Source organism: Sorex fumeus, unplaced genomic scaffold (genome assembly GCF_029834395.1).
Source record: "Sorex fumeus unplaced genomic scaffold, SorFum_2.1 ptg000097l, whole genome shotgun sequence".
Taxonomy (NCBI): domain Eukaryota; kingdom Metazoa; phylum Chordata; class Mammalia; order Eulipotyphla; family Soricidae; genus Sorex; species Sorex fumeus.
The window spans coordinates 867,152-892,463 of record NW_026606154.1 but is presented as its reverse complement, the minus strand read 5'-3'; the positions used below and the strand labels follow the sequence as shown (position 1 = coordinate 892,463).

The window sequence follows — 25,312 nt, the reverse complement described above, 5'->3', positions numbered from 1 at the left end:
TAACTACACAGTTGCCGGACTGGAGAAATAGTACAGTCAGTAGGGGGTTTGCCTTGCACAAGGCCAATCGGGGTCCCATCCACATCATCCCAAACGGTCCCCCAACCCATTTTAGGAGTGATACCTAAGTGCAGAGCCATGAGTAAGTCCTGAGCACCACTGGGTGTGACCCCCAAACAAAAACAAACATACAGTTACTTTAAACCTATAGAGTATTTTTTACAATTACTGTACTTAAAAGAAATCATTCAATTCCCCCATCTTATTTTGTTTCCAAGTTTTGGATCTTTTCCTGAACACTCATTTTAGATATAACCTTAACTTGATCACTTGATATCCCATTACTCATCGATTTGCTCGAGTGGGCGCCAGTAACTTCTCCATTCATCCCTGCTGCGTGCTAGCGTAGCCCAATGGCATCTGCTCATTCTAGGAACATGAAGAGCCTCAAACCGATTGTTCAGGGTCTTGATGAAGAAGTCTGACCATCTTGTAGATGGGCGGCCACTCAATCTTTTGATGTCCCATGGAATCTAGTCGGTAATGGCTCTTGTCAAGCGGTCATCTCTAAATCTCATTACGTGCCCAGCCCATCTGATTTTCATTGCCTTTGCAAACAAGACAGCGTCCCTGATTCTTGAGCGTTGACAGAGGTTCTTTCTCTCAATGAGTGAAGCGTGATACTCCAAGCATAGCTCTTTTGATTCCTCTTTGAGAGACCCGAATAGTGTTCTCATCCTGTTTTCGTAGGGCCCAGGTCTCTGAGGTGTATGTTAATGCAGGAAGAACAGTGGAATCGAAGACATGTGCTTGGAGCTGGAGGTTCTTTGTCCTCTTAGTTATTTCTTCTACACTCTTGAAGACATTCCAAGCCGCTCTCTTCCTCCTGCGCAACTCAGGTGCCAGGTCATTTGTCATGTTGACTTCTCGACCTAGATACACATAACTGTTGCATTCGGAGATGGTTGTTTCATTGAGAGCGAATGGAACGTCAGGAACAAGACTGTTTCTCATGAACATTGTCTTTGTGAGATTCAGCTGTAATCCGACCTTTCCACACTCACAGTCAAAGTTGGTCAGCATTTGTGCTGCTTGGCTGATGTTTGGTGTTATTAGAATGATGTCATCAGCAAAGCGGAGGTGGTGTAGTTGCTAACTATCTATCTTCACTCCCCATTCCTTCCCATTCCAGTCGTCGCATGACGTTCTCGAGGGTGGCACTGAAGAATTTCGGTGAAATAGTATCACCCTGCCGAACCCCCCTCTTGACATCGATGATCACTTCTTTGTAGAATGGTGAGATCCTGGTAGTGAATCCATAATACAGCTCACAGAGGATCCTGATATATTGAGTTTGAACACCCTGATTGGCTAGGGCTTCAATTACCGCTTCCATCTCAACAGAATCAAAAGCCCTCTTTAAATCAATGAACGTTAGACAGAGCGGCATCTTGAACTCCCAAGAAACCTCAGTGAGCTTGGTTATCATGTGGATATGGTTGATGGTGCTGAATCCTTTTTGGAACCCGGCTTGCTCGCATGGTTGTCTTTCATCTAGTGTTCTGCCAATCCTATTCAACCTTAACAACAGAAACAATAAAAAAATAAGTTATTAAAAATAAAAATAAGATAGCACAGCGGGTAGGGCGTTCGCCTTACACGCGGCCAACATGGCTGACCCGAGTTCGATTCCTCCGCCCCTCTCGGAGAGCCCGGCAAGCTACCGAGAGTATTCGATATGCCAGACACAGTAACAACAAAGTCTCCAATGGAGACGTTACTGGGCCCGCTCGAGCAAATCGACGATCAACGGGAGGGCCTTTACCTAATGAAAAAAATGTTTGTAAAAATTTCTACCTAGTCTACTGTCTTCTCCAAAGTAAGGATGTCCCTCTGTTAAAAAATAAGATTTTTAAAAATCAGTGAAGTGGGGCTGGAGCAATAGCATGGCGGGTAGGGCGTTTGCCTTGCACGCAGCTGACCCGGGTTCAATTCCCGGCATCCTATATGGTCCCCTGAACACCTCTAGGAGTAATCTCTGAGTGCAAAGCCAGGAATAACTTCTGTGCATTTCTGGTGTGACCCTCCCCCCCCCACAAAAAAAGCAAAAAAAAAAGAATCAAAGAAGTATTAAGGACATATTAGTACCAACAGGAGATTGTTTATATTTAATATCATTAGAAGGATTGAAAGGAAAATGAAAAGGGGGACACATTTCCCAGAACCTTATTCAGTATTGGGAATACTGTGCGTGTGTATTACTTAAAATCATTGCATGTATGGCTATGTTCTGTTGTTATTCTGGAAATAGTAGAAGGTAAGTTCTTCTGAGTTACATTTATGCAGTTGTTGAACTGGTGTGGAGTCTAGGGATAGCCAAGAATCCCGGATTCCTGTCCGACCCCCGTCTAAATACACACACACACACACACACACACACACACACACAGAGAGAGAGAGAGAGAGAGAGATTCCCCCTCTCTGGCTCTTCTTTGCTGTATTATGCCTGGGATTTATAGTTTCATCTAAAGAAAGGACTCCCAAGTTCCTTCCAGTTATCACATCCTATAATTATTAAAAGAGAGAAAAAATCACTACAGCTTGCAATGTGTTTAGGTTGGATGGATTAATCTTTTTGCCAAAGCCATATCAGGAAGACTGACTTTGTCATTTCAATTACAAGCCACCGTTTAGTTTGAGCCCGGAAGACTCTTTCCTAGAGATCCCTTCTCTTGCCTGGCACTGGAGCAATTAACAGAGGGTGATTTGTGGCTGCATTTTTACTGCTTAGCACACGTTTATCATCTTGAAAGTTTTCCATTTGCATATTCACTATACATTCTTCGGGTGACATTTCGATACCATCCAGAGTTTAGATTATGCATTGCCTTGTACCGCACTTCATGCTACGTGCCGGGAATTGGCAAGATTAGCCAGAATGCTGACGCAGACCAAGGGAAATAGAAGTTGCAGCTACCACTATCGAGAGCTTCATGTGTGCCAGCCCTCAGTACTGAGGGCTTTCCCTGCATTACCTTCTTTATTCTTTAGACTAGTATTTGGAGTTTTCTGGTTGCCAACTTTTGCAAATAAGGAAAACTGAAACTCAGAAAGGAAAAGCAGTTTGCCCAAGGTGACCCGGCTCAAAGAAGCAGAATTGAGATTCAAAACCCCAGTTTGTCTGATCCTAAAGCACCCTGCCCCGCAGCCTCCCATGCTGAGAGTACTCAGAGAAATGAATTGAAGTTGACAGTTTGCTACTTTTAATACCAAACTTCCTCAGCAATCTAATTGCTGCTCTTTGGACTAAGAAGAAGTGGCTATTTAAAAGAAGTAGGATGCAGGAGGTCAAGAGAGAAAGGGGTTTATTATCTCAGTTAGTAAAGGAGGAGATGTAATCCTGCGGGAAAATAACATCAAGTGGAAATCATTATATAAGTTTGCAGTGGGTTTGGGTAGGTGAAATTGCAAAGGAGTTCGGAGAAGATAAAGGAGTAATGAATATGTAGTACCGATGATTTTCTAAAAGGGGAAGAAAGGATCAGAAGTCACCGAAGACAGAAGCTGACCTATTTGCAGGCAAGGGTGTCTCCATCTTGACAAATGGAAACGAGCAAGGCCCAAAGTAGATCTTTTGTGTTCATGTTCCAGGCTGCCTGGGCGAGTCCAGGCGAGGCGCGAGCTCTGGAGCCCGACTTTCTAACAGGGTGACCCTGGGCAAGTTACTTAACCTCTCAAAAATCTCTTTGGGGCACTCAGAAAGACGTTAAGATGCAATGCCCTTCTCATTTAGAGCTTATTCACATTATGCAAGAAACAGGAGCTTTAAAGTCAGCAAAAAAGTCTCTGAAGAAACGGCACGGCAGCAAAGAGAGAGGTTTACCCACCAGTGCAGAAGGGAGCTCTGTCTCCTCGGCGCCAGCACTGACCCAAAAGGCAAACACGGGGGGAAAGACAGATAGGTAGGGGGCGAGGGGCAGGCTCAGATCCAAAGGGAGACTGGGTCTGTGCTGGGCTTGAGGGAGCCTCCGACCTTGTTTCTGTCAAACCTCTGTTCTAATGGGCACGCTGGTGGCAGGCAGTCTGTTGGCTGAGCTCTCCGGGCCAGAGAAGTGCGGATTAGCCAAAATGCAGAACTGAGAGAAGCAGAGGAAAGAAAGCCAGGACTTTTCATCTTGGGATGCCAGTAGTTCATTGGAGAGCAAGAGCACATTGGGAGGAGAGAACTTTTTAAAATAAGCACATCTTTCTTTCTTTCCTTTTCATTTTGTCTTCCCACAATTAGGAATCTGTTTTGGGTTTTGTTTTTGCCTCTTTTTGGTTACACCACAGACAAACCACCGTGCAGTTGAATGCAGCACGGGCTGGCAAGGTGCTTGTGAGTGAGAGCGAGTGTCAATTGCTTTTTCAGACCGCACTTATTTAGCACATTCTTTATGTCAGACTCTGGCTGGGTCCTGGAGAGACAGGCTGTTCCCAAACCTCAGCCTCCATATTCCGAGATTCCCACTGTTTTATGTTGTAGTTCTCAGTTATGGGACTACCACATAAAAATAAAAACTTGCTGATGCCCAGGGTCTATCTCAGACCTACAGAATCTCCTACAGTGGAATTAGGCAAGTGGATGTTCTGAATTGCGCCATTTGCTTTTATGTTCACATCAATCTCCAACAACTGGGGTAGAACCCTCCTCATTTTACAGATAAGGAAGCTGAGGCTCAGAGAGGTTACATGGTTAAGTGGGGTCGCACAGCCGGTGGCCAGAGCTGGAGCTCAGATTCAATGGCCACACTTAAAATTCCAGGACCTTACTGGGTGACCGCTTGCCCAGGTCAGCACAGATGAAACTGTGCCTTGAGGCCGTGCTGGCAAAAAGGCCTGAAAGTGGAGGTGAGTACGCAGAAGCCCTAGCTTATCACAGCAAAAACTCAAAAGCAACAGCATGTCCAGGTTCAAGCACTTATACTAAACTGGGCAGGACTCTTTAAAATTGCAGTCTGGTGTGCCACAGTTTTCCCCTCCAACCCCAAGACAAATAAATGCATTTTCTGCTGCACAAGTACCCCCATGGTTGCAGTTTCCATTATATAACCCGAGACTGGGCTCCAAAACCACTGCTTTCTGGTTTTGTCTGTGTAGTCTAGGGATAACTTGGGCTTCCTGTGTTGCTAACCTCCTGGTTCTATTTGGTACCTCTGTCTTCATCACCGGTATAACCAATTCACTCCATGAGATTGTCTTTAACTCAGGCCAATGTCAGTTGTTACACAGAGAAATAGAGACCCGGATTCAGAGACGTTTAGTAACTCAGCCATCATTGCATAGTAATTTTTGTTTTGCAGTCCTCACCAGGTCACGTTCAGTGACTACTCCTTATTCATAGCTCTGGAGTTGCTATTGGCCAGTGCTCAGGAGACCATGTGGTGCCAGGGACAAAATCCAGTTCCCTGCATGCAAAGCATAATCTCCGTAATTATTGCTTGCACAGTAATTCTTGGCACAGTATTTCTAAGCAAAAGTTGTATTTTTTTTTTAAATTCCCAAACCTTAGGGGTAACTTATATTTAAAGAAGTTAGTACTTGCTGCCAGGTGCTGATGGCAATGGAGAAGCAATGACAATGACAATGAAGGCAATGATGAAAATGGCGGTGGAAGCTTTGGTTGTGGTGGTCATGGTAATGGCCATACCTCCCACTGCTGCGTGGTGTCTGTGGGAGATGCACAGGGTATACGTCCTGTTTTCACACACATGTCTCTGGATGTGTTACAGGCCTTCACCCATGACCACATCCAAGAGATCATGGTGCAGCTGCTTCGCACAGTGAACCGGACAGTCATCACCATGGGACGGGATCATAAGCTGATTGTGAGTACATTTCTTCCTTTTGTCAGACATCCCACACTGTTCCAGCGCAAGGAACAGGTTTTCTGGAAGACTGACTCTACCCAGCCTCTGTTATCAGTCACTGTTTTGTTTGGGGGTTACATGGGTTCGATTTTTTCCTGAGTGGGAGAACATGAGGGTCAATACCAGCTGCCGAACTAAAACAGGCCTTACGATGTCTACCAAGGTGAGTGGACTGGGGTTTCTGGAATTTTGCTAGTGAAAATGAGCAAGAGAGGGAAACTTGCACTCTGCTAGGATGCTCCAGACTCACCTGGCTTGGGACTCTGGGCAGGTTGGGAGTTAAGCAGTGCTGGTCTCGGTGAACCTGCTCATCTTAGTGGTTTCTTTAATAACTTCGTGGTTTCTTTGATAACTGTAATAACTCAGCCCTCGGATGTTAGTTAATCAGAGCCTATGCTACAGTTTGGGTTGTTCTACAGTCACAGTATTTGGAAGTGCCAGAGATCTGAGCCCCGTAGCTTGATTTTCTCTTCAGAGAATAAAAGATCCAGTAGTCCTTGCTTGTCTTGCCTTAGTTCAAGTTTCTAATGCTTCTAGAAACCAGTGACAGCTCTAAGTGAGCAATCCCAGCCATGCCCCTCCTCTGCCCAAGCTCCTGAGAGGCTTCCTACTTCTGAGTAAAATCTAAGTCAGCGTTTAAGTCTTAAGGGCCTCCACCTCCCCACATGAAACGTGATTCTGCTTGTTTTTCCCTCTTCCTGGCCCAGCTCCCCAGAGGGATGCTTCAGGGAGACTGTCTGGACGTCTGTGGATGTAGGCCCTTAGGTTAGTCTGATCTTGGCTCATATGCTCAGGTCTCGCCCAGTCAGTCTTAACTGTCCTGACTGCCCTGTTGATAATTTCACTTTAAGTCCCTACATCACAGTTTCTTCATTTTTTTTTGACACTTACCACCACTTTTATTTATTTATTTTTATTTTATAAAGTAGTTCACAATATTTGATTACACTTAATATTCACTTAACACCAGTCCCACCACCAGTACACCTTCCCACCACCATATTTCAGACATTTCCGTCCCAAACCCCAACCCCTGCCCCAAAGCAGAACTGAAATAATATATTTTCTATTGTTTGTTATGAAAATCTGCTGAGAATGCTAGAAAAAAATATACTTAGAGGAAAGAGTGTGAGAATTGTTGTATTTCACCCAGGGGCCATTAAACCCTTCTATAAAAGATCACCAACATGTTGTTAAAGGTTGTGCCTTGTGATATATATATATATATATATATATATAATATTTCTCTCTAAAATTTGTTGCCTCCTACTTTGAACCCTGTCAAGTGTGGTGCAGTAATCCTGGAGTATGGGTAGAGTATGTGGTTTGAAGTATTGCACTGAAGCATTCATGGTCATTCAGTCTAGGAATAGATGCACTTGTGGCTGAGATCCTATGGAGAGCGGCCGTGAGCATGGAGGCAGCTGAGTTGTGGAAGTTTTCTGCTGCTGGGGCGGGGCCTTGGGGCGGGGTGGGGTCTCACCTGCCCCCCTCCGGGACGCCTCGAGTGAAACATCCTGGCACATGGTCTACCAGCATGGTTGTGGCGAGCGTCATGTTGCTCCCTTCCTGGACATGTGACCTGGATGGTGGCCGATGATGTGATTATCTGGCACCAGCCAGAGGTGGGTTGTGGGCGTGACTGCTGGGTCTCGGAGGGGTGGGGGGGGGGCGTTGATCTCCGTACCCAGTCCCGTTGAGCCCAGTGTTCTCAGTCACAAAGTCCCGCATACCTGGGTTTTTCCGGGGATTCACTCATGGATGAGGCTTGGCCCGAGTATGTGGAGAGTGGCCGTGAGTATTACCACTATTTTTATACACACACATACATATACATATACACATATATGTATATACAAAGTGTATATATACACATACATATATTTATGTTTAAATTTTTTAAATTATTGTCTTGTGTGAGTAAGGTCTTGTGATCTACGAAATTTAAGAATTTTTTCATTTCTTTGACTTTTCTGTAATAACCCCACTCCCTACAAGTATGGTGGTATATATTAGATACTAGAGGACTTGTTAAATGACTGAATAATTGAAGTATACCAGGTAGGACTCTAAAATTTAAAGATGAGATCAGCCACTCAATTATCCCTGATGCCATGTGGCACTGGACCATGTCATTCCTAGAAGTTTTAACATCTTAGGAGAAGCTGAAAATTCTTATGCGTTATGTGAAATTCCCTATTATTTGTGTTGGCAGCTGGTTTAATATATATATATTTATTTATCACACCCTATGATACCCACACAGCTGGATTCAGCTTGCTGGAGGTCAGTTTGAGATATTTGTTTTCAATTAGAGCCAGGTTTGCGGGTGTTGATTGTCAACATGCCATAGCCCTTCTTCATGGGCATGGGACATAAGGTATAGAGTGAATACCTAACAGTAGCTGGGCGAGGGTCCGATGCCTGAAAGCAGCCAGTGGAATCATCTTTATACATGTCTGTGTCTCCTCGTGTCACCATGTGATAGTTGGTGGGTAATGTCCGTGCCCCGTGACAACACCAGCACTGCCAGGCTCCCTTGCCCTCCTTGTAAACTGGTCTCTCGCTGTTCTCCTTTACAGCTCTTCCACCTTACGGCTCTGGCCATTCCTTATTCAGTTACGAGCTTCCATATCTGGGTTTCTATAACATGCCTTAGATAAGCATTTTATGACCTCCCTAATCTTTATTCCTGAGATCTAAAGATCATCAATATATATTTGGCTCCTTTCGTCTATAGCAGTCTCTAAATCCTCCACCTCCCCTTTAGTGCCGTGAGTCTGTAAAATTGTGCCCGGGTCATAGAAAGCACCGAATAACTGGGGGCTATTATTCTGTTCCTTTCCGTCTGGTACAATGCCTCTCTCTGTCCCTTTGCATCATCGACACCAGCAAATGACCGCGATTTGGCCTTCATTCACTACAGCCGGTGCCCAGCCTTTTATTTGAAGCTCTACCCTGCTTGTTCATCCTTCTGGTCCCCACTCTCACTGCTGCCCATTAGCCTCTGCTAGGACCGTCTTCTGCTCCAGCCAGGTGGTTTCCCGCGGCATACCAAATGAAGTCTCTCATGAGCCATGCAGAGTCTGCTGAGTCCCAGTTTCTCTGCTTGGTCCACAAGCCCTTCCTTCTGTTCTCCATTCAGACATCCAGCGAAGATGTGTCTGGCTATTCCAACCATGCTTGCTGCCTGCCACTTCCAGGCTGCTTTCTTTGTCTCTAGCTACTCTTTGTATTCGCCAATCTGATGGAATCATGCTAAGTTCTCAGGGTCCACTAGAAATGCACTCCCCTATGAAGCTGCCCACGATCTCACCAAAGTGGTCAGGATGCAGTGCAGCTCGACCGCCACACACACACACACACACACACACACACACACACACACACACTTTTAAATAACACAGCTCTCTCTTCCTGTTCTTTTAAGTTTCACTAAAATATACTTTACAAGCCTTAAAATGTAACCATTTATTTTAATGAGTTTTGGTAAATGTATACAGTTATGCAGCCAGCCCCATTATTCCATTTAGAATTCAGTCCACTTCCCACATCCTTCAAAATTCCATTTACAGTCACTCTCCACTCTCCACCCACACCACCACATCACCACTCCAGCCCTAGCACTTTGTGTCGCTATAGATTTATCTTTTCTAGGAAAGTTTAAATATGTGAAATCACACTCTTGCTGGTATTTTGTGTGTGTGACTTCTTTCCTTGTAGCATAATTTTTTGAGGTTTATCCATATTTTAGGACATATCCATACATAATTTCTTTTTATTGCTAAATACTATGAATACATCGCATTTTGTTTATCCATTCACTAGTGGAATTGTTACCAGCTTTTAGCTATTATGAATAACACTGCTGTGAGCATTCATTCACATGTAAATTTTATTTGAGCAGAATCTAATTTCTCTCAGGTAGCATCTAGGAGTGGAATAGTTGGGGTACATGGGGAGTGTATGTTCAATTTTATGAGAAACTACCAAACTTTTCCATAGTTTAGTTGTCATTTTCCCATTTTTTCAGGGGAGGAGTTTTCTCGGTGGTTAAGTCAGGAGGCTTGGGGGCTTCTCTACTGGTTCCCAGACAACCTGGCTTGTGGCTCAAGGCCTCGGCCAGGGACCATGGTGCTACTCAGGCACTGCAGAGTTGGGGATTACCTGGCTCACCCTGGCAGTGCTTGGGGGGCTACAGGATGCTCCTGGGATACTCAGGACCTAGACACTGCCAGGGATCTATGAGTCGTCCTGTACTATCTCTTTGGCTCCCATTTTCCATTCTTGCCAGCAGCGGTTGAGGGTTCTGGCTTATCTCCATCCTTACCAGTACCTACTGTTGTCAGTGCTTTGGGTGAGAGTCCTTTTGTCTGTTGCCTTCTTCCCAACTAGGGCCACTCAGGAGGGAATTGGGGGCATTCCAGTGGTGCCAGTGCCTGGCCCTGTGGTACTCAGGAGTTACCAGAGTCACAACCAAGGTGCGGCACAGGGCGTGCCATCCTGTGACTAAATTCAGGGCCTCTCACATGCTAGGCAAATGCTCCCCCACTTGAACCTTCCCCTTAGCTCGAGGCATTTTTAAATCTGTGAATATGCCGGAAGTCCTCTGAGGTAGGGACTTATCTGGAAAATGATTAATAATAGACGTTTCTAATAGAGTTACTGTTAAATAATATATGAGCGGCATTTTTTATATGTTTCTTGACCATAATATTCGCTTCTTTATTCATTCCGTATTTTATTAGTCCCTCTCATAAATTTAGCATGAAGAGTCAATGAGTTGTTATGGCCTGTGTTCTCAGGAGAAACACAACCTCCTATGATAGCTGGTCTCTGAAGGACTTCCAGCTCACCGCAGCCCAGCTCCTCCCAGCCAGGCCCACTCCACCATCCCCCCACCCCCAGAGCTCAGCCTGTACTTCTGCTCTAGAGCTGGAGACCCTGCCCTTGTCCTTCCCTCCCTTGCTGGCTTGAAACTTCCGGTCAGCCCCCAGATCTGCTCCTGCATCATGTCTGCCTCAGTCACTTCCCACCTCCACCCTCCCCCACGCTTGCTCTCACAGCCTCTGCGTACTGTTGAAACAGCACCCCCCACCCCCCAAAGAGAAGGCTTGGCTTCACCCCACCTTCCTTTTCTGGTGTATGCCTTTCCTTCCACGGGGATCACTCTTCCTCCCTCTGTGACTACTTTCTCTCATGACTGGGATCCTCCCTCAGAGAGGCTGGGAGCACTGCAAGAAACTGCCTGCTCCGACTTTCCTGCCCTCCTGGCCTGCTTCCAGGAGCCCCACAGAAGTTCTGCGCTTCAAGCTGTGTCATTAGTCTCAATGACTCTTGAGTTTGCGGGTGTAATTACAACAATGCGAGTGCTGAGTGGGGAGCTGTGGCGGCGGAGCCAGCACACCTCACAGGAAGACGAGGAGCGGGAGCACGTCTGGTCCAGAAGCAAGGGGCGGTGTTTCTTTAAGCTCATTTCATTTTCATAAAATGAGCCTTTCCAGCAATTTTTAGAACAGAAATACATCCTTGAAATGATAGAAATGATGTGGGAAAGCAATTATGCAGAGGTCAAGGGTCCCTGTCCTAGCACTGAAGGCTCCAATTTAATTTCAAATTGAAATTTAACAAGGAGGAGAGATCTCCATCCCAACCATCACTTTTAATTCTCCAGATATGACTTCCATTGGTTACTTCCCATGGCTTGAGGATATTAAGCAGTCAATATTTACTGCTGCAAATATTCGCCAATATTCTACGCGTATTCTATATTTCATACGTCTGAAATTCCAAGAAGGCCTCCATTGGGTGTAGGGAAACTGGTTTCTCTCGTATCATTTGTGAGACTGGATACTTTTTTCGTTTCTTATTTGTATGAGTAGCAACACTGCAGTAAAAGATGTAAGCTATTAAAATTGGAGAAAGCGTGGGGTTAGGAGAGATTGCCTCTTGCGCACAGCACATTGTAATTATCATTTGCTGGAAATAATCATTCTGGACTTTTTTTTTGGTAGGTTACCTGTATGAACAATAAAGTTTTGGTGTGGTAAATGAGCAAAGGGAAAGTTTTACAAAAGCCCAAAAATACTTTATCTAAGTGTTGCCTTCTCTTCAGTACAGTAACTGACAGATCTCTGTGGGGTTTACCCAGGGTGCTAGGTACTGGGTACCCAGGGTGCTAGGCTACTGAGGGGTTTACCCAGGGTGCTGAGAAAGGAAGCATGGGTTGGTAGAAGGTTTGTGGGCCTTACTTGACTGGGCTTAGGGCTTACCGTTCTGTGCTCAGGGATCATTCTTGGCAGATTCAGGGAACATATGGGGTGATATGGACCAAACCCAAATCAGCTTCGTGCAAGGCAAGCACCCTACCCACTGTCCTATCTCTCCGGCTCTGAAAGGATATTTGAGATAAAGGAGGAAGCCTCTGTACTTATACTGCTCTGTGGCTTTAGGCCTGTTTCGCCTTTCTCACTGTTAGCTTCTCTGTGTGTGTGTGGTATGTGTGTGTGTGTGTGTGTGTGTGTGTGTGTAGTGTGTGTGTGCGTGTGTGTGTGCTAGATAATTTTTTAGTTTCTTGATGTAACCATCGCCCGTTCATTTTCCCTATTTCCAAAATTCCTGAGTCAAGGACAGAATCTAGATTTTGTTCCACGTGTCTGCTTTGATAATGGATGCCTGTGTTGCTGCACTGCAGAGGGTTCAGAGGCACATCTTGGCTCTGGGGGAAGAAGTGTGGAAGGGATCGTGGTGTCTGTCATAGGCATAAGACTGGAGAGCAGTGATATCTGCAGAGCACTTGCAAATATTAAATGTTGACTGAAAAGATTGGTGGTTTTCTGGCCCATTGCAAAAGCTCTTGGAAAACCAATGTTCTCTTCTCTGTATTCTTAGTTCCTTTAAGGAGACTGTGGTATAGTGTAAATGAGTAATGGAAAATCCCAGGAATCTCCGAGAGCCTACCTTGACTACAGAAGTTCCATGTTAAACTTTTATGAGATGAAAGCTACACTGTGGTTTTTTTGGTGCCCATAAGAAAGAAAACATGCTCCAAATTAAAATGATGTGGGAGTTGATGATTTTATTGGTTTTAGTCCTTAAGGATGTTCAAGTGAGTATTAAAAAAAAAGTCTTAGGAATAAGGATGAGGCTTGGTGATAAGAAAGTCTGTCTTGCAGACATGGGAACTGGGTTGAGCCCTTAGCACTCTCAGTAAGAAAGAAATATACAAACTGAAGAACAGAAACGTTGACTGTATGTAATGCAGCCCACCTCTGAGTCTCCCCAGGTACTCACCATCACCTCCCTTTCTTCAGGACAAGAGCCTGCCTGAGTATCAGCAGCGAGAGCATCTTGGCCTTTGTTGCACACCTAAAACAGTAAAGCAGAAGTGGATGTATTTGTCCCTCCTTTGCACCCACTGCCATTAAGGCAGGTCCTATCCCATAGGTGTTGCAGTAGTGTGAGGTGGAACGTCTCTTCAGGCAGAACGTGGCCTGTCCACCCTCGCGGAGACTGCTCCCCTCTTTCTGCCCCTCATGTTGGGGACAGACCCCCCATATGGAGGTGCAGGCTGCCAGAAGTTCTTGGAAAGGAAACATTCTGGTAATTTTGTTGAAACTGGGATCTAGCTTTTATTTCAGGTAGTTAAGATTAAAACCTCTGGGTGATATATTTTGGGCCTAATTACCCCAGTTTTCACAGAGGACTGTATTGAGTGATTAAATAAAGGTAAATGGTATTGGCATTATGCCAGCCCCAGAAACTCACAGCAGATATTCAAAAAGGGGGAGGAAAAGTGGAAAGCATCCCCTTCTCCAGCGCTTCTCTCCGGAACGCATTGAAGGACTCCGGAAAGTGCCCGAGGCAACAACCAGGTCTTCAAAAGACTATCTTCACTTTCCAGTTGGCAAATGACAAGACCTTTTGAGCCCCGAGACTTGAGTAGACCTGTGCAGGGGCCACAGCAAGATAGCCACGTCTGTCCTTGTCCCGGGGTGTCCTAGGACATGAGCAGGTGGGGTCCCCACCAGAAGTGGTTGGTGGACCCATGGACCCTTCAGTCTCTCATGGACCCACACCCTGCTAAACCAAACCAACATATAGGACAGAGCCATTGTTACCGAGCAGAGAGCCTGTGCACACATCTTCTGTGATTTTTCCCCCACTCTTAGTGTGCATCAGAAGTTCAGGCCTTTGGGTTTGATTTGTGTTTTGTTGTGAAGATGGGGGCATTGAATGGTTGAGGCTGTATCTGATAGTGCTAAGAGCCTACTCCTGGCTCTGTGCTCAGAGGTCACTCCCGGCAGGGCTTGGACCATATGAAATGCCCAAGATGGAACAAAGGTTGGCCTCAAGCAAGGCAAATGTCTTATCCTTGCACTATTTCTCTAGACTAGGACTCAGCTTGTCTATGAAGGTCCCAAGGGCTCACGTACTGTGCCTCTAATCAGAGCTTGTTCATAGGAGAGCTGGGATTGGAATCAGGCAGCACTCTGCTCTTAAATAGCATATTTAGCACCACTGTACTTTAAGTTGTTTTTGCCGTCAAATATATTAAAGGTCATAATGGGAGTGGAGAATCTAGCGGTGGCCCTGCCTAGACCACGGAGTCTAACACCATGACCTGGGGGCAACTTCCAGAAACCTACAAAATGATCCTCTAAATTTTGGTTGTTATATAATGGCAACGCTATCTTTGGCAATTAATCTTCTCAATTCTTGTAGCTGAATCATAAAATCCTCTAAAATATGAAGAGCTATTTACCATATTTTATCACATAATCATCACGGCCTGTTTTTAAGTAGTACCAGCATAATTTTAAAAAAAGGTTTTCCATACTAGTCACCTCACACTTTTTTCCAAGAAAATTTTTGGCAGAAAACCTGCAATGATTATGCAGTAAAATGCAGTGCCTGAGTGGTGGTGCTTATGGAAGAGCAATTTTAATGGACGACTCAGCTAGAGTGGAGATTCATAAGGGTTTCGAAGGGAGACAGTTCCTTCCCTGGCACAGAAATTCAGCTCCTCCTAAACTTTGCTCGTTCGACTTCTAAAGGCCACCCAGGCCCCAACTGACAGCGGTCCCAGGCCAGGCCGCCATAGCTCTCACTCCTGCCATTGATGACTCTTCTGACAGGTGCCTTGCTTCTCTCTCAGTGCTCTGAGTTCTCCCCACTGGAATCAACCTTTTGAAGTATGCCTCTTTTATGAGGGGCTCCAGTGTGGCCAAAGATGCTCGCCGTGCCACCCAGGGACCTCCAGGCCAGCCCTGCCTCACCGTCTGTGCTGGCTCCACAGTACTGCTCTGTCCATTCCAGAATCCTCCTTGCTGTGCCTTTCCACGTGACATGACATGCCCTCTGGAAACTCTTGCCTCCTTTCCAGCCCTGCTCCCCATCCTACCACGGGGAGAAGGTCCTTCCAAGTACTCCAGAGCAATGCCTGTCTTCAAGGCTCTGCTTGTGCGGGAATGATCACAGTGCACCCCTGCTGAAGGGATAGGTTTCTGCTGTTTGATTAGGCACAGGCCACCATTCTTTTCTTACCACCATTACTTTCTGTCAGAATTAGGCTTGGGCAGTAAGAAGGGAAGAGCGCTGGCACTGAGTAACGGGACCAAGTGGGAAAGAAACGGGGGAGGATGTGTGAGGTGGTTAGAACAACAATTAACATTTCTGCTACACTTGTATGTGACAGAAATGATGCTTAGGAGGCATGATCTCACATAACCTACGAGACTGGCAAAAATGATGACTCCCCTCTGAAAGGAGAAATTGTGGTCAAGAAGATGGAAGTATGACTTTTTATTTCTGGTTGTTTGTTTGTTTGTTTGTTTGGGCACCACACCTGGTGATGGTCCTGGGTTACTTCTGGCTCTATTACCAGGGATCACTCCTGATAGTGTTTGGGCAACCATATAGGATGCCTGGGACCAAACCCAGGTTGACCTTGTGCAAGGCAAATGTCTTCCTGCTATACTCATAGATCCTGCCCCAAGGGTGCAAGTCTTTACCCAGCCTCACAAGTCTGGAAAGAGGAAACTCAAGTTTATACCATTTTTATTGAGTTCGAAGCTGATGTCTCACATATCCCACAATGCATGGCTAGGGAACAGTTTCTCAAGATAAGATCGATTTGAGCAATTGCAGAGAGACAGTGGTGTGGTGGTGGTGGTGTGGGAGGGGGGTCGGGTAGGGTTATGTATGCAAGTTAAAAGAGAAAAGAGGAACATTATACATTAGACATGATGCTCTGGTTCGTATCCTAAAGTTTCATGATTAGCTTGGGGTAGCTTGGATGCTACTTGAAAAATAAATGACTTCCCAAGACCCATGGCAGCAGAACTTACTTGTCATGGTCGCTTCAGAGAACTGGGCTAGGAAGTGTGGGTAGGTGGAGGAAGGGTTGGGAGACTGTAGGTGAAAGCAGCAGGTATGCCTTATCGCCTTCTCCTGGTCTTGTTGCTGAAGATCGTCTACCTATCAGAGTTCCATCACAGCCTGGGGTCCTGAGGAGAGAGACCGTGTCTTATTCCCTGGGATAAGCTTCCTTCCACAGGCTGGGCAGGCTCTCCCTCCCGGCTTGTGAGGGCGAGTGAACGGGAACAACATACTACTTGAAAGGGCAAATTAATGTCTATTTGTTAAAATATTTGGACTTTAAAGTGTAGGATGATGTGGCTGGGAGATAGCATAGCAATTATGGCACCTGCCTAGTACGAGCCTGATCCCCGGGCTCAATTCCCAGCACTGCACGGTTCCCCCAGAATTTCTGGGTGCAGCCCTGGAGACCACCAGCAGTGCACGGAGGCCCGGCTGTCCCAGGCTGACAGGGCCCACGCAGAGAGCCACATTGGCTGATGTGGTATGGTCCCAGGCCTGCTGAGCACCACTTAGAGAGCAAGCCCCCCCTTATTCTGCTTAAAAGAAAATGGTGGCTCAGAAGAGATTTATTTCATGTCAGACTCCCTGAAGGTTCCTGTTTTTTTTTTCAATTTATCTGACTTCAAATTTTAATGCTATTGTTATCACATGCTTTAATTTTTTAAATATTTTGAAATCTACAATAAGTAGCACAGATTTCCATGACTGCCAGTATTTAACTGTTTTGAACCATGTATTCTGTTGTTCTGTTTCTCCTAAGTTACCATTTGGAATTATTTTAATAAGGAATATAATTTTTTGTTTTTTAATTTTTATTAGTGAAACACCAGGAGGTACAGTTGTGGACTTACAAGTTTTTGTGTTTGGGTTTCAGTTATACAATGATCGAGTGCCCATCCCTCCAAAGGTTCCTTCTATATAAAACTTTCAGGTAGTTTACTTACCCTGCATGATGGAGTTCTTCTAGACAAATTGAAGTTTGAGAACTGGAGCATAAAAGAGTCCGTTCTTCCCGGAACCTGTCTTCTGTCTCAGGATGAGCCACAGATGTGGGAGTTAAGGGCACGGTGCGAATTCCTACACTTGATCAAACAGCTCCCTCTCCCCGTCTGCCTCACCAGCCCAACCTTTGTCTGAGGACACAAATGGCTCTGGGACAGGTCTGCCTCTGCCAAGAAAGCGAGCTCAGGCCCTGGATACAGGTCTTGGGCCATGGCTTTGCTGACCGTTCAGGGCTTCCTCTGTCGGCCCCCAGAGAGGGAGAGGCAGAGGCTGCCTGTGGGGGTTGTCCACCGAATGCCAGAAAGTGCAGTTAGGTGGGATGACACGAATATCACAAATAAGAAAATTTTATTTCCAGGAGCTCGGTGCCTCTTGGCTTCCGTCAGTGAACCTGGACAGAGCCGATCTGGAGCAAAAGCTTTTCATTTATTTTCTGGGAGTTTTGTATTACAAGTGCCCTACCCACTGCACTATCGCTCTGACCTGGCCCTTGACTGATTTTTTTTAATAACATGAGAACCATCCTGTGACTTAATATAGAGAAAGGATTACAGGAATATGACAGCGGCAACAGGGAAGTCATCAGGAACCCTGCGGGTCTGGAGCGGTGGGACTGGGGCCGGTCACCACAGGCCCTGGAGCTCCCGGAGACTAGACTTAAGGACCTTCCCTGTTCTGCAGCTAAAATTACATTTGTATCATCTGCTGTAAGGATTGTAATTTGTTCATTTCTGTAGTTTCACTTTTTCTAAAAGGATCTTTCCTTTTATAATCAGGGGGGAAAAAAATCTCAAATCATATTTCTTTAAAAATAGGAATTAATGAGCGAGTCAGACTTACTGAAGCATTTTCATGTATAAAATTTCACTTTTCTTCTCCCAGCCTGTGAAGCCAGAAAGGCAGATGGTTTCATTTTAAAGACAGAGGTGGGGGCTGAAGTGTTCAACATTGTGCAGAAAAATCAAAGGATCCGGTCCTGTCCTGGTCTATTACTCTTCTTCCCAGGTCTATTTTCCTTCTTAACTTCTTCATCCCTGTCTTTCCCCTCAACCCTTCAACAAACACACATGCAGCATCCACAGCCTTCTCAGGCAATGGAATCGTCACTCAGGGGTCGCAGAGGTGGGGATGACAGTTTCTGTCCCACAGGACTTTGCTCCCTGGTGGGGACGAGCACAAGATTGACAACAGAAATGCCAAGATAATATAAGCAGCAGCCTGAACCAAGTGCTGCGGTACCGGGAGGACAGAGTGACTAATCCCACGGCAGGGGCGGGGTGGATCAGAAAAAGTTACAGAGAGGAGGTGACATTTAAAGTGCAACTTGCTGTCTGGCGAAAGAGGGAAGAGCCAAAGCCTGAGATTTGGCAGACCTTGGAAGAGCTCCAGCTCCGCCAGCTTGTGCATATGGGCTGTGGCAAGTGACTTACCTGCCTCCGGCCTCAGTTTACTTCTCTGAAAGAGGGGGGCAATCATGCAGCCTCCCTTACAGTTTGTGTGTATGTGTGCATATGTAATACACAAGATAATGGAGGTGAAGCATTTTGTAACTGGCCCCCATAATTTCAGGAAATTAGAGCCTCAATTACTCTGATTTGCAGTAACATGGCTACCTTTTCTTCATTCAGATCATTTCCCATGACAGACAGATGAGGGAATATCAGGAAGGAGGTTGATGGAACAGAAGAAGATAGAGGGAATAGTAGTTCCAGGTAGACGGAGCAGCATATACAAAGTCACAGGTAGATGTAGCTTCTGACTTTCAGCAAGTGGCGAAGAGGTAGGTATAGGAAGCAGGCGGGTAGAGGGAAATTAGGTTAGGCTGGAGTCAGAGTGAGGAACTATGAATTCTCTAGGAGAGTTTCATCCTCTAGGATGGTGGTGGACACAATTTGAAATACAAAAGCCAAGAAAGATGTGTGTCTGAAAGAGCTCCCCAGGGAGCGAGAAAGAGGTTGGATCAGAAAGAGAGAGAGAAAGAGCTGTCACGCTGTAAGAGAAAGGAAAATTTGAAAGTCAGTGCAGTGGAACAGGCATGAACTTAAGATACTGAAGTTTGATTCCATCAAAGATTTCCCGGACTTAATAGAGGAAAGCACTTTTTATTCCCAGAACACTTAATTTATGGTGGGAAAGAGTGAGAAAACAAGGGATCATCATAATTTAATCTTATCACAAGAGAATAATAAAGAAGCTCTTGGGAGTCTAAAGGAGAGGTGTACCATTCCGATGGTCAAATCACTAAAGGACTCATGTTTGTTGTTGGAGCCCCCATTGGACCCTAATATGCTCTGTGAGGCAGGACCTGCATCTGGAGTTGTCTTGCCTGCCATAGAGAAGGGAATCAATGACTATTTATTGGGAAAAGGACAACTGTGGACAAAGAAAACTGAGAACTCTCCTTAGAACTGGCGGATGCGTAGCGGAGAGGAAGGGATCTGATCTAGGATTCAGTCGTTTTGGAGCTTGTGAATGTTGTTCACATTTTCTGTGGCTTTGATTTTGTTCTCTTTGCCCCTAAAAGCTTATATACAGAAGCATCTTGTATTCCTTTTAAATCTCGAAACAAGGAAGCAAAAACTGACAATAGCTCCTCCTCTCATCCATCACCCATTCTGAATTTCTGTGGGTGGAATTGGGTCAATAGTGCATTCAATGGGTGCTCTCACTGCATTGAAAGAACAATTAAAATGACTCAGCTCGTTTGGCTCAGGAGAAAGAAGACTCGCTGTCAGCATCACTGGGGTATCTCAATGCTACATTTGCTACCTGGGAAACCAAACCCAGGCTATGAGAGGCCACTGTTTGTAGCTGAAAAAAGAAATTACACATAAGTGCACGTACGCATGCAATGCATGTATATGTGTGTGTGTGTGTGTGTGTGTGTGTGTGTGCGTGTGCGTGCATGCATAGAGAAATTTTCCAGGAGGAAATAAACCCAGATTTCATTTGCATATGATATTATATAATATAGTTATGGATTCTGAGGATTTGTGAAAGCCAATCATGGTAATAAAGCTTTTATTTGCTTTGGAGCAAATAATCCTGTGGTGTGACTTTATTGTCTTTTCATTTTAGTTATGGTTTAAGCCAAAGCAAAAAGCTTTGCCCAGAATGCTTCTTTAGATAACATATTCTGTCTTCTTTAAATTGCACTTTGTCTGAAATGGACTAGGTCACATGTAATAAATTCTGGCATTTTAATGGAAACATTACAGTGAAAATAGTTAACAATCTGCTTTAATTTCAAAACTAATTTTCTCTCTCTTACAGTAGAGCAGTATCTTTGTAAAATGTGCACAATGCATTGGGATTTAATTATGATGGCAAATTGTTCACAACAAGGTTATGCTGGGCTGTCAATATTCAGGATAGAGTGTTGGGGAGTAATGGTGGAGGAGGATGGTAGTGGCTTCATGTCCCTGGGAACTGAAGAATTTTGTGCAGTGCTATGAGGACCACAGTAGATGAGAAACCCTGGGTACTCTGGCTGTGGAAAACCCTGATTGGTGGAAGGCTGGGTACTTCCAAGAGTACACGTTGATTGAGCTCCCACAAACCAATGGACCAGCCCCATGTCAAGGCTGATGGACAAAGAATAAAACTGGAAATCATTTTTCTGTATTTCCCCAATGGCATCCAACTCACCAACACATTCATGAACTTATTCATGCATTTTTTTTCTTTTTAATTTCATTGTGTTAAGTGCTAAAAGATAAAAATGAACAGAAATAAGGTGACTTCCTACCATAGGAAGATCAGTCTAACGAGAGACAGTCTTCACAGAAAGAGAGAAATCTGTTTGGTCGGGGAGACATGAGCCCAAGTCTTTGGTGGAGAGGACCCTGACCTCGGGTGAAGCAATGCGAAGTGTCTGGTCTAGGGCTGGTGTGGTACTTGCGGAAAGTCTTTGGAGTAGGGAGGATGTTTTCAGGCGGAACGTAGGGTGTACACAGACCCTGTAAGCAAGTGTTCCTCTAGTGACTCCAAGGAGTCGAAGGGGGTGCAGGAATTCTGTGAAAGGGCTGTGTAGAAGCTTCCCTGGGAGAGGCTGACAGGGCCTTCTGGTCATAGTGATGTTCCTGGTTCTCTGAAATCTGTCAGGAAGCCATGAAGTGGTTTTCATCCACAGTGTGCCGTGTCTCGGATCTAAATTTTGCAGTGACTGTTTCCATTGCTGTGAGGAAAATAACACTGGCAGGGGGAGGGGGCACATGTGAGACCAGTTGCAAGGGTCTTTGGAGGCCAGTTGAGTAAAGGGAGTTTGGAGCAGGAGGCCAGCAGTGGACAGCACACTTTCCTTGGGACCTGGCTTAGTTTGACAATGAGAAGATCATGACCTAAGCTTGTTATTCATGACCTGAGGGTCCTGTAGGAGAGCAAAAGAAATCTGTGTGAGCACAGCGGGTAGGGCATTTGCCTTGCACGCACCCGACCCGGGTTCGATTCCTCCATCCCTCTCAGAGAGCCCAGCAAGCTACCGAGAGTGTCCCACCCGCATGGCAGAGCCGGCAAGCTCCCCTGGCATATTTGATGTGCCAAAAATAGTAACAACAAGTCTCACAATGGAGACATTACTGGTGCCCACTCAAGCAAATCGATGAACAACTGGAGGACAGTGCTACACTAGTAGGGCTGATAAGATGTGATCGGTAGGGATCCAGAGAAGATGGGATGAGAATTGATATGACCATCAAGCCAGGCAAACAGAGTTTGCACCAAGCACAAACACTGTTGGGTATGGATTTACTTCTCCTTTTTTTTTTTGCTTTTTGCGTCACACCCAGCAATGCACAGGGGTTACTCCTGGCTCTGCACTCAGGAATAATTATTCCTGGCAGTGCTCAGGGGACCATTTGGGATGCTGGGAATCGAATCCCGGTCGGCCGCGTATAAGGCAAACGCCCTACCCGCTGTGCTATCGCTCCAGCCCCCTCAATTTCTTTTACTTCAGGCAATGCTTACACGCTTAATTGTCATAAAACATCCATATTGCTTGAAACTGTAAAGGATATATGTTTTCAGCATATGTCCATTATCTGGGGCAGTTTTAAATGAAAGCCTTTTTCAAAGTAGGTTCCACTGAGACCTCTGCTCAACTAACATTACGTGGAGGTCAGAGTAGGTTTCCAGTCCAGTATCAGTGATTGCTGGAAGTGCCCTGTGCTGTGATGTCTGGTAGCACTCCCACGGAGCCCCCAACCCTGACTCCCCCGTGTAGTTCCTGGAGCCCTTGCTGGAGGGGGGTGGGGGGCTAACCTTACTTCAAGGGCATGAAGTCGCAGACTCAGCATTCACACTATCTTTCACAATTGAAATTTCACCCTCCCCCCATAAAGATTTTTCTCAGGGCAAATAAGGGTGTTGATAAAGAATAAACTCCTCCTGGCTTTAATAAGCCCAGAAGCCATGAGGATGCACATTAAATAACCAAGCTCAGTGGTGAGGAGAGCTCGCAGCATCAGCAGTACAATCGGCCTCTCTGGACAATGAACTCTTCTCATGGCTACAGCGGTTTAACAGCTGAGGAACACTTGCATTTTACCTTTGAAGTTAAGAAGATGAGTTAGACATGTTCCCTCAACACTCAGCAATCTCTAACAAGAATTTAATACCATCATTTTCATTTCATCTTCTATATTTGGATCATCACCATGGGCTTCCTCATGGTGTGGATATAAAGTTGCCTTTAAGGAAGAAAATTATGGGATAAAATAATTGAAGAGAAATGTTAAATTATGGCTCAAGTGTATGTGGGTGTATAGATAAAATCTTAAACAGGTATCCATCTGAATGAAGCTAGGAGCAGTTCCCCTGTGTCACGCCTCACCTGCTCAGGATACATGGGATTCGTGTGTTTATTATGGGACTAAATTCTAAATTTCTACTTTGTTCTATGTGTGAGGGAGACATATAGAAGTGCTTATAAGGAAACATTTTCTGGTGAGTAGGATGGGCAAAGTATCCTCCTCCTCCTCCTCCTCCTCTTTCTCCTCCTCCTCCTCCTCCTCTTCCTACTCCTCTTCCTCCTCCACCTCCTCCTCCTCATCCTTCTTCTTGTCCTCTTCTCCTTCTCCTCCTCCTCCTCCTCCTTCTTCTTGTCCTCTTCTCCTCCTTCTCCTTCTCCTCCTCCTCCTCCTCCTCCTCCTCCTCCTCCTTCTTGTCCTCTTCTCCTCCTTCTCCTCTTTCTCCACCTCCTCCTCCTCATCTCCCTCTTCCTCCTTTCTGATGCTGGAATCAAACTCAAGGGCTCACTCATGCAAAGCAAGTGGTCTGTCCTGAACCACATCCCTGGCTGATGGATGGTCAGGGTGTCCTTCTTCAGTTTCAGTTTTATTACCCAAATCAACTCACACAAGTAATGGAATCTTAAAACCTAGGAAAAATATGTAAGTTTATTGCAAAAGATAATATCCCATTTAAAACAGTTTAGAAATTTACAAAACATTACATTAAGTACACAGTCTTTGAGAAGGTGCTCTATAGATGAGCTAGTATTAGGTTCCAAATATAGTAAGTATGCATTTTTTAACTACAGAGAAAGCAGCTACATAAACTCCTGAAACTTAAATTGATATATTGGTCTTTTCCCGTTCCACTTTATAAAACTAATGTTTTCTAAATTAATATCTGTCCATTAAACCATATAACCTCAAGTACAGCATTTCTGTAGAATATCATGATAAATGTTACATAATATTTTACAAAGAAGCTATTTTCACATGAGTATATGAGTTTTGGTGTTTGTCTGTGTATGTCTGGGTTAACATAAAGAAGATCACTTTTGTTTAGCAGGAAGGTGCTTACTGAATCTTTTTTGTTCATCCTGGTTTTAAATGTTCTATTTTCAGAAAGAGACCCATCTCCTAGTGGCCTAAGCAGTGCTGTGTTGTGCTTTGGTATAGGATCATTGTCACCTCATCTGGTTTCACTGTTCACTCTCTCAACATTTCCCGCCCCCATTTCCTTCCCTCCAGGGGAGGGCTTACCTAAGCCCCCGTATCAACACATGTGCAGGAGACCTTGATCCTCCTGGATCATCCAAGTGTTGGGTTACCTGTTCTTTGAGCTCCTCCGACTTCTCTCTGTCATTTGGCAAATGGAACAGCTCAGCCCTGGGTGGCTCTGCTCATTGGATGCTGGGATGTGCACAGAGCTCATGAAGTAGGTAGAGCAGGTGTTTATAACCTCATTCGAAAATAGATAAACGGGCCCTGAAATTGTAAGCAGTTTTGCCACGATGAGTGGAATGTACTGCTCTGTTACCTGTGCCTCTTAATTTCAGGAGCAGGATTATTTTCATTCTAGCATGCTGCCCAAAACGATAAATTAATTTGAAAATTCATGTCAGCAGAGCAAATTAAAATGGAAGCTCTACTATGAGATAGAATTATGTAAGAGATCCCAGATGCTTTTTTTGCTTTATTGAACTATCCCCGGTGCTGTTCTTTTCCATGGTTGGAGCCAACAGAGACTTAGCTGATTGTGTGGGTACAAAAAGCTTGGTGGCTTTTAGCCAGTGGCAGCACGTCTTATTGAAATGTGGCTTCTTAAGTATGACAAGTGTATTTATCTTAATTCTAACTTAACATTAAGTATTCTGTTCTCATTTTGTGGGTTTAAACATTATACTAGAAGCAGAACAAGAACATCTTGAATGACATCCTCAGACTTAAATAGTGCAAGCCGAGATTTCTTGCCAAATTTCCCTCTCACCCTCACTGAAATAGCTTCTGCACTGCAGTGTGGTGACGGGAAGGTGAAACTGCCGGAGAGGTTTGCTCAGCTCATCTCACTTTGCAGTAGGTCTGCGTTTCCCGCGTCCACAACGGGCCTCTGCATGCTGCAGGGACTCGCAGAGACTCCTGACATGCCTCCTTCACCGAACGAGCATGGCCTTTAGGGTCCCCTTCCTGAGGCTGGTGGAAAAATTAAACTAAGGAGTATGAGTCTTGCCAACCTACCCCTCATCCCCAAGAGTATGCAGCAGTTACTTAGTTCTATTACTCTAGCATTTT

The 25,312-nt window shown here is 45.1% G+C and overlaps 1 protein-coding gene across 1 annotated transcript in view; it reads left to right on the top strand.

Annotated features, from left to right (window-relative positions):
• The window catches only part of DOCK2 (dedicator of cytokinesis 2), a 394,798-nt gene that overhangs the window by 188,683 nt on the left and 180,803 nt on the right, over positions 1–25,312 (top strand). Inside the window, exon 27 of the mRNA XM_056133087.1 lies at positions 5,772–5,867. Within this exon, the coding sequence (XP_055989062.1) occupies positions 5,772–5,867 (96 nt within the window). The remainder of the gene's footprint in view (positions 1–5,771; positions 5,868–25,312) is intronic.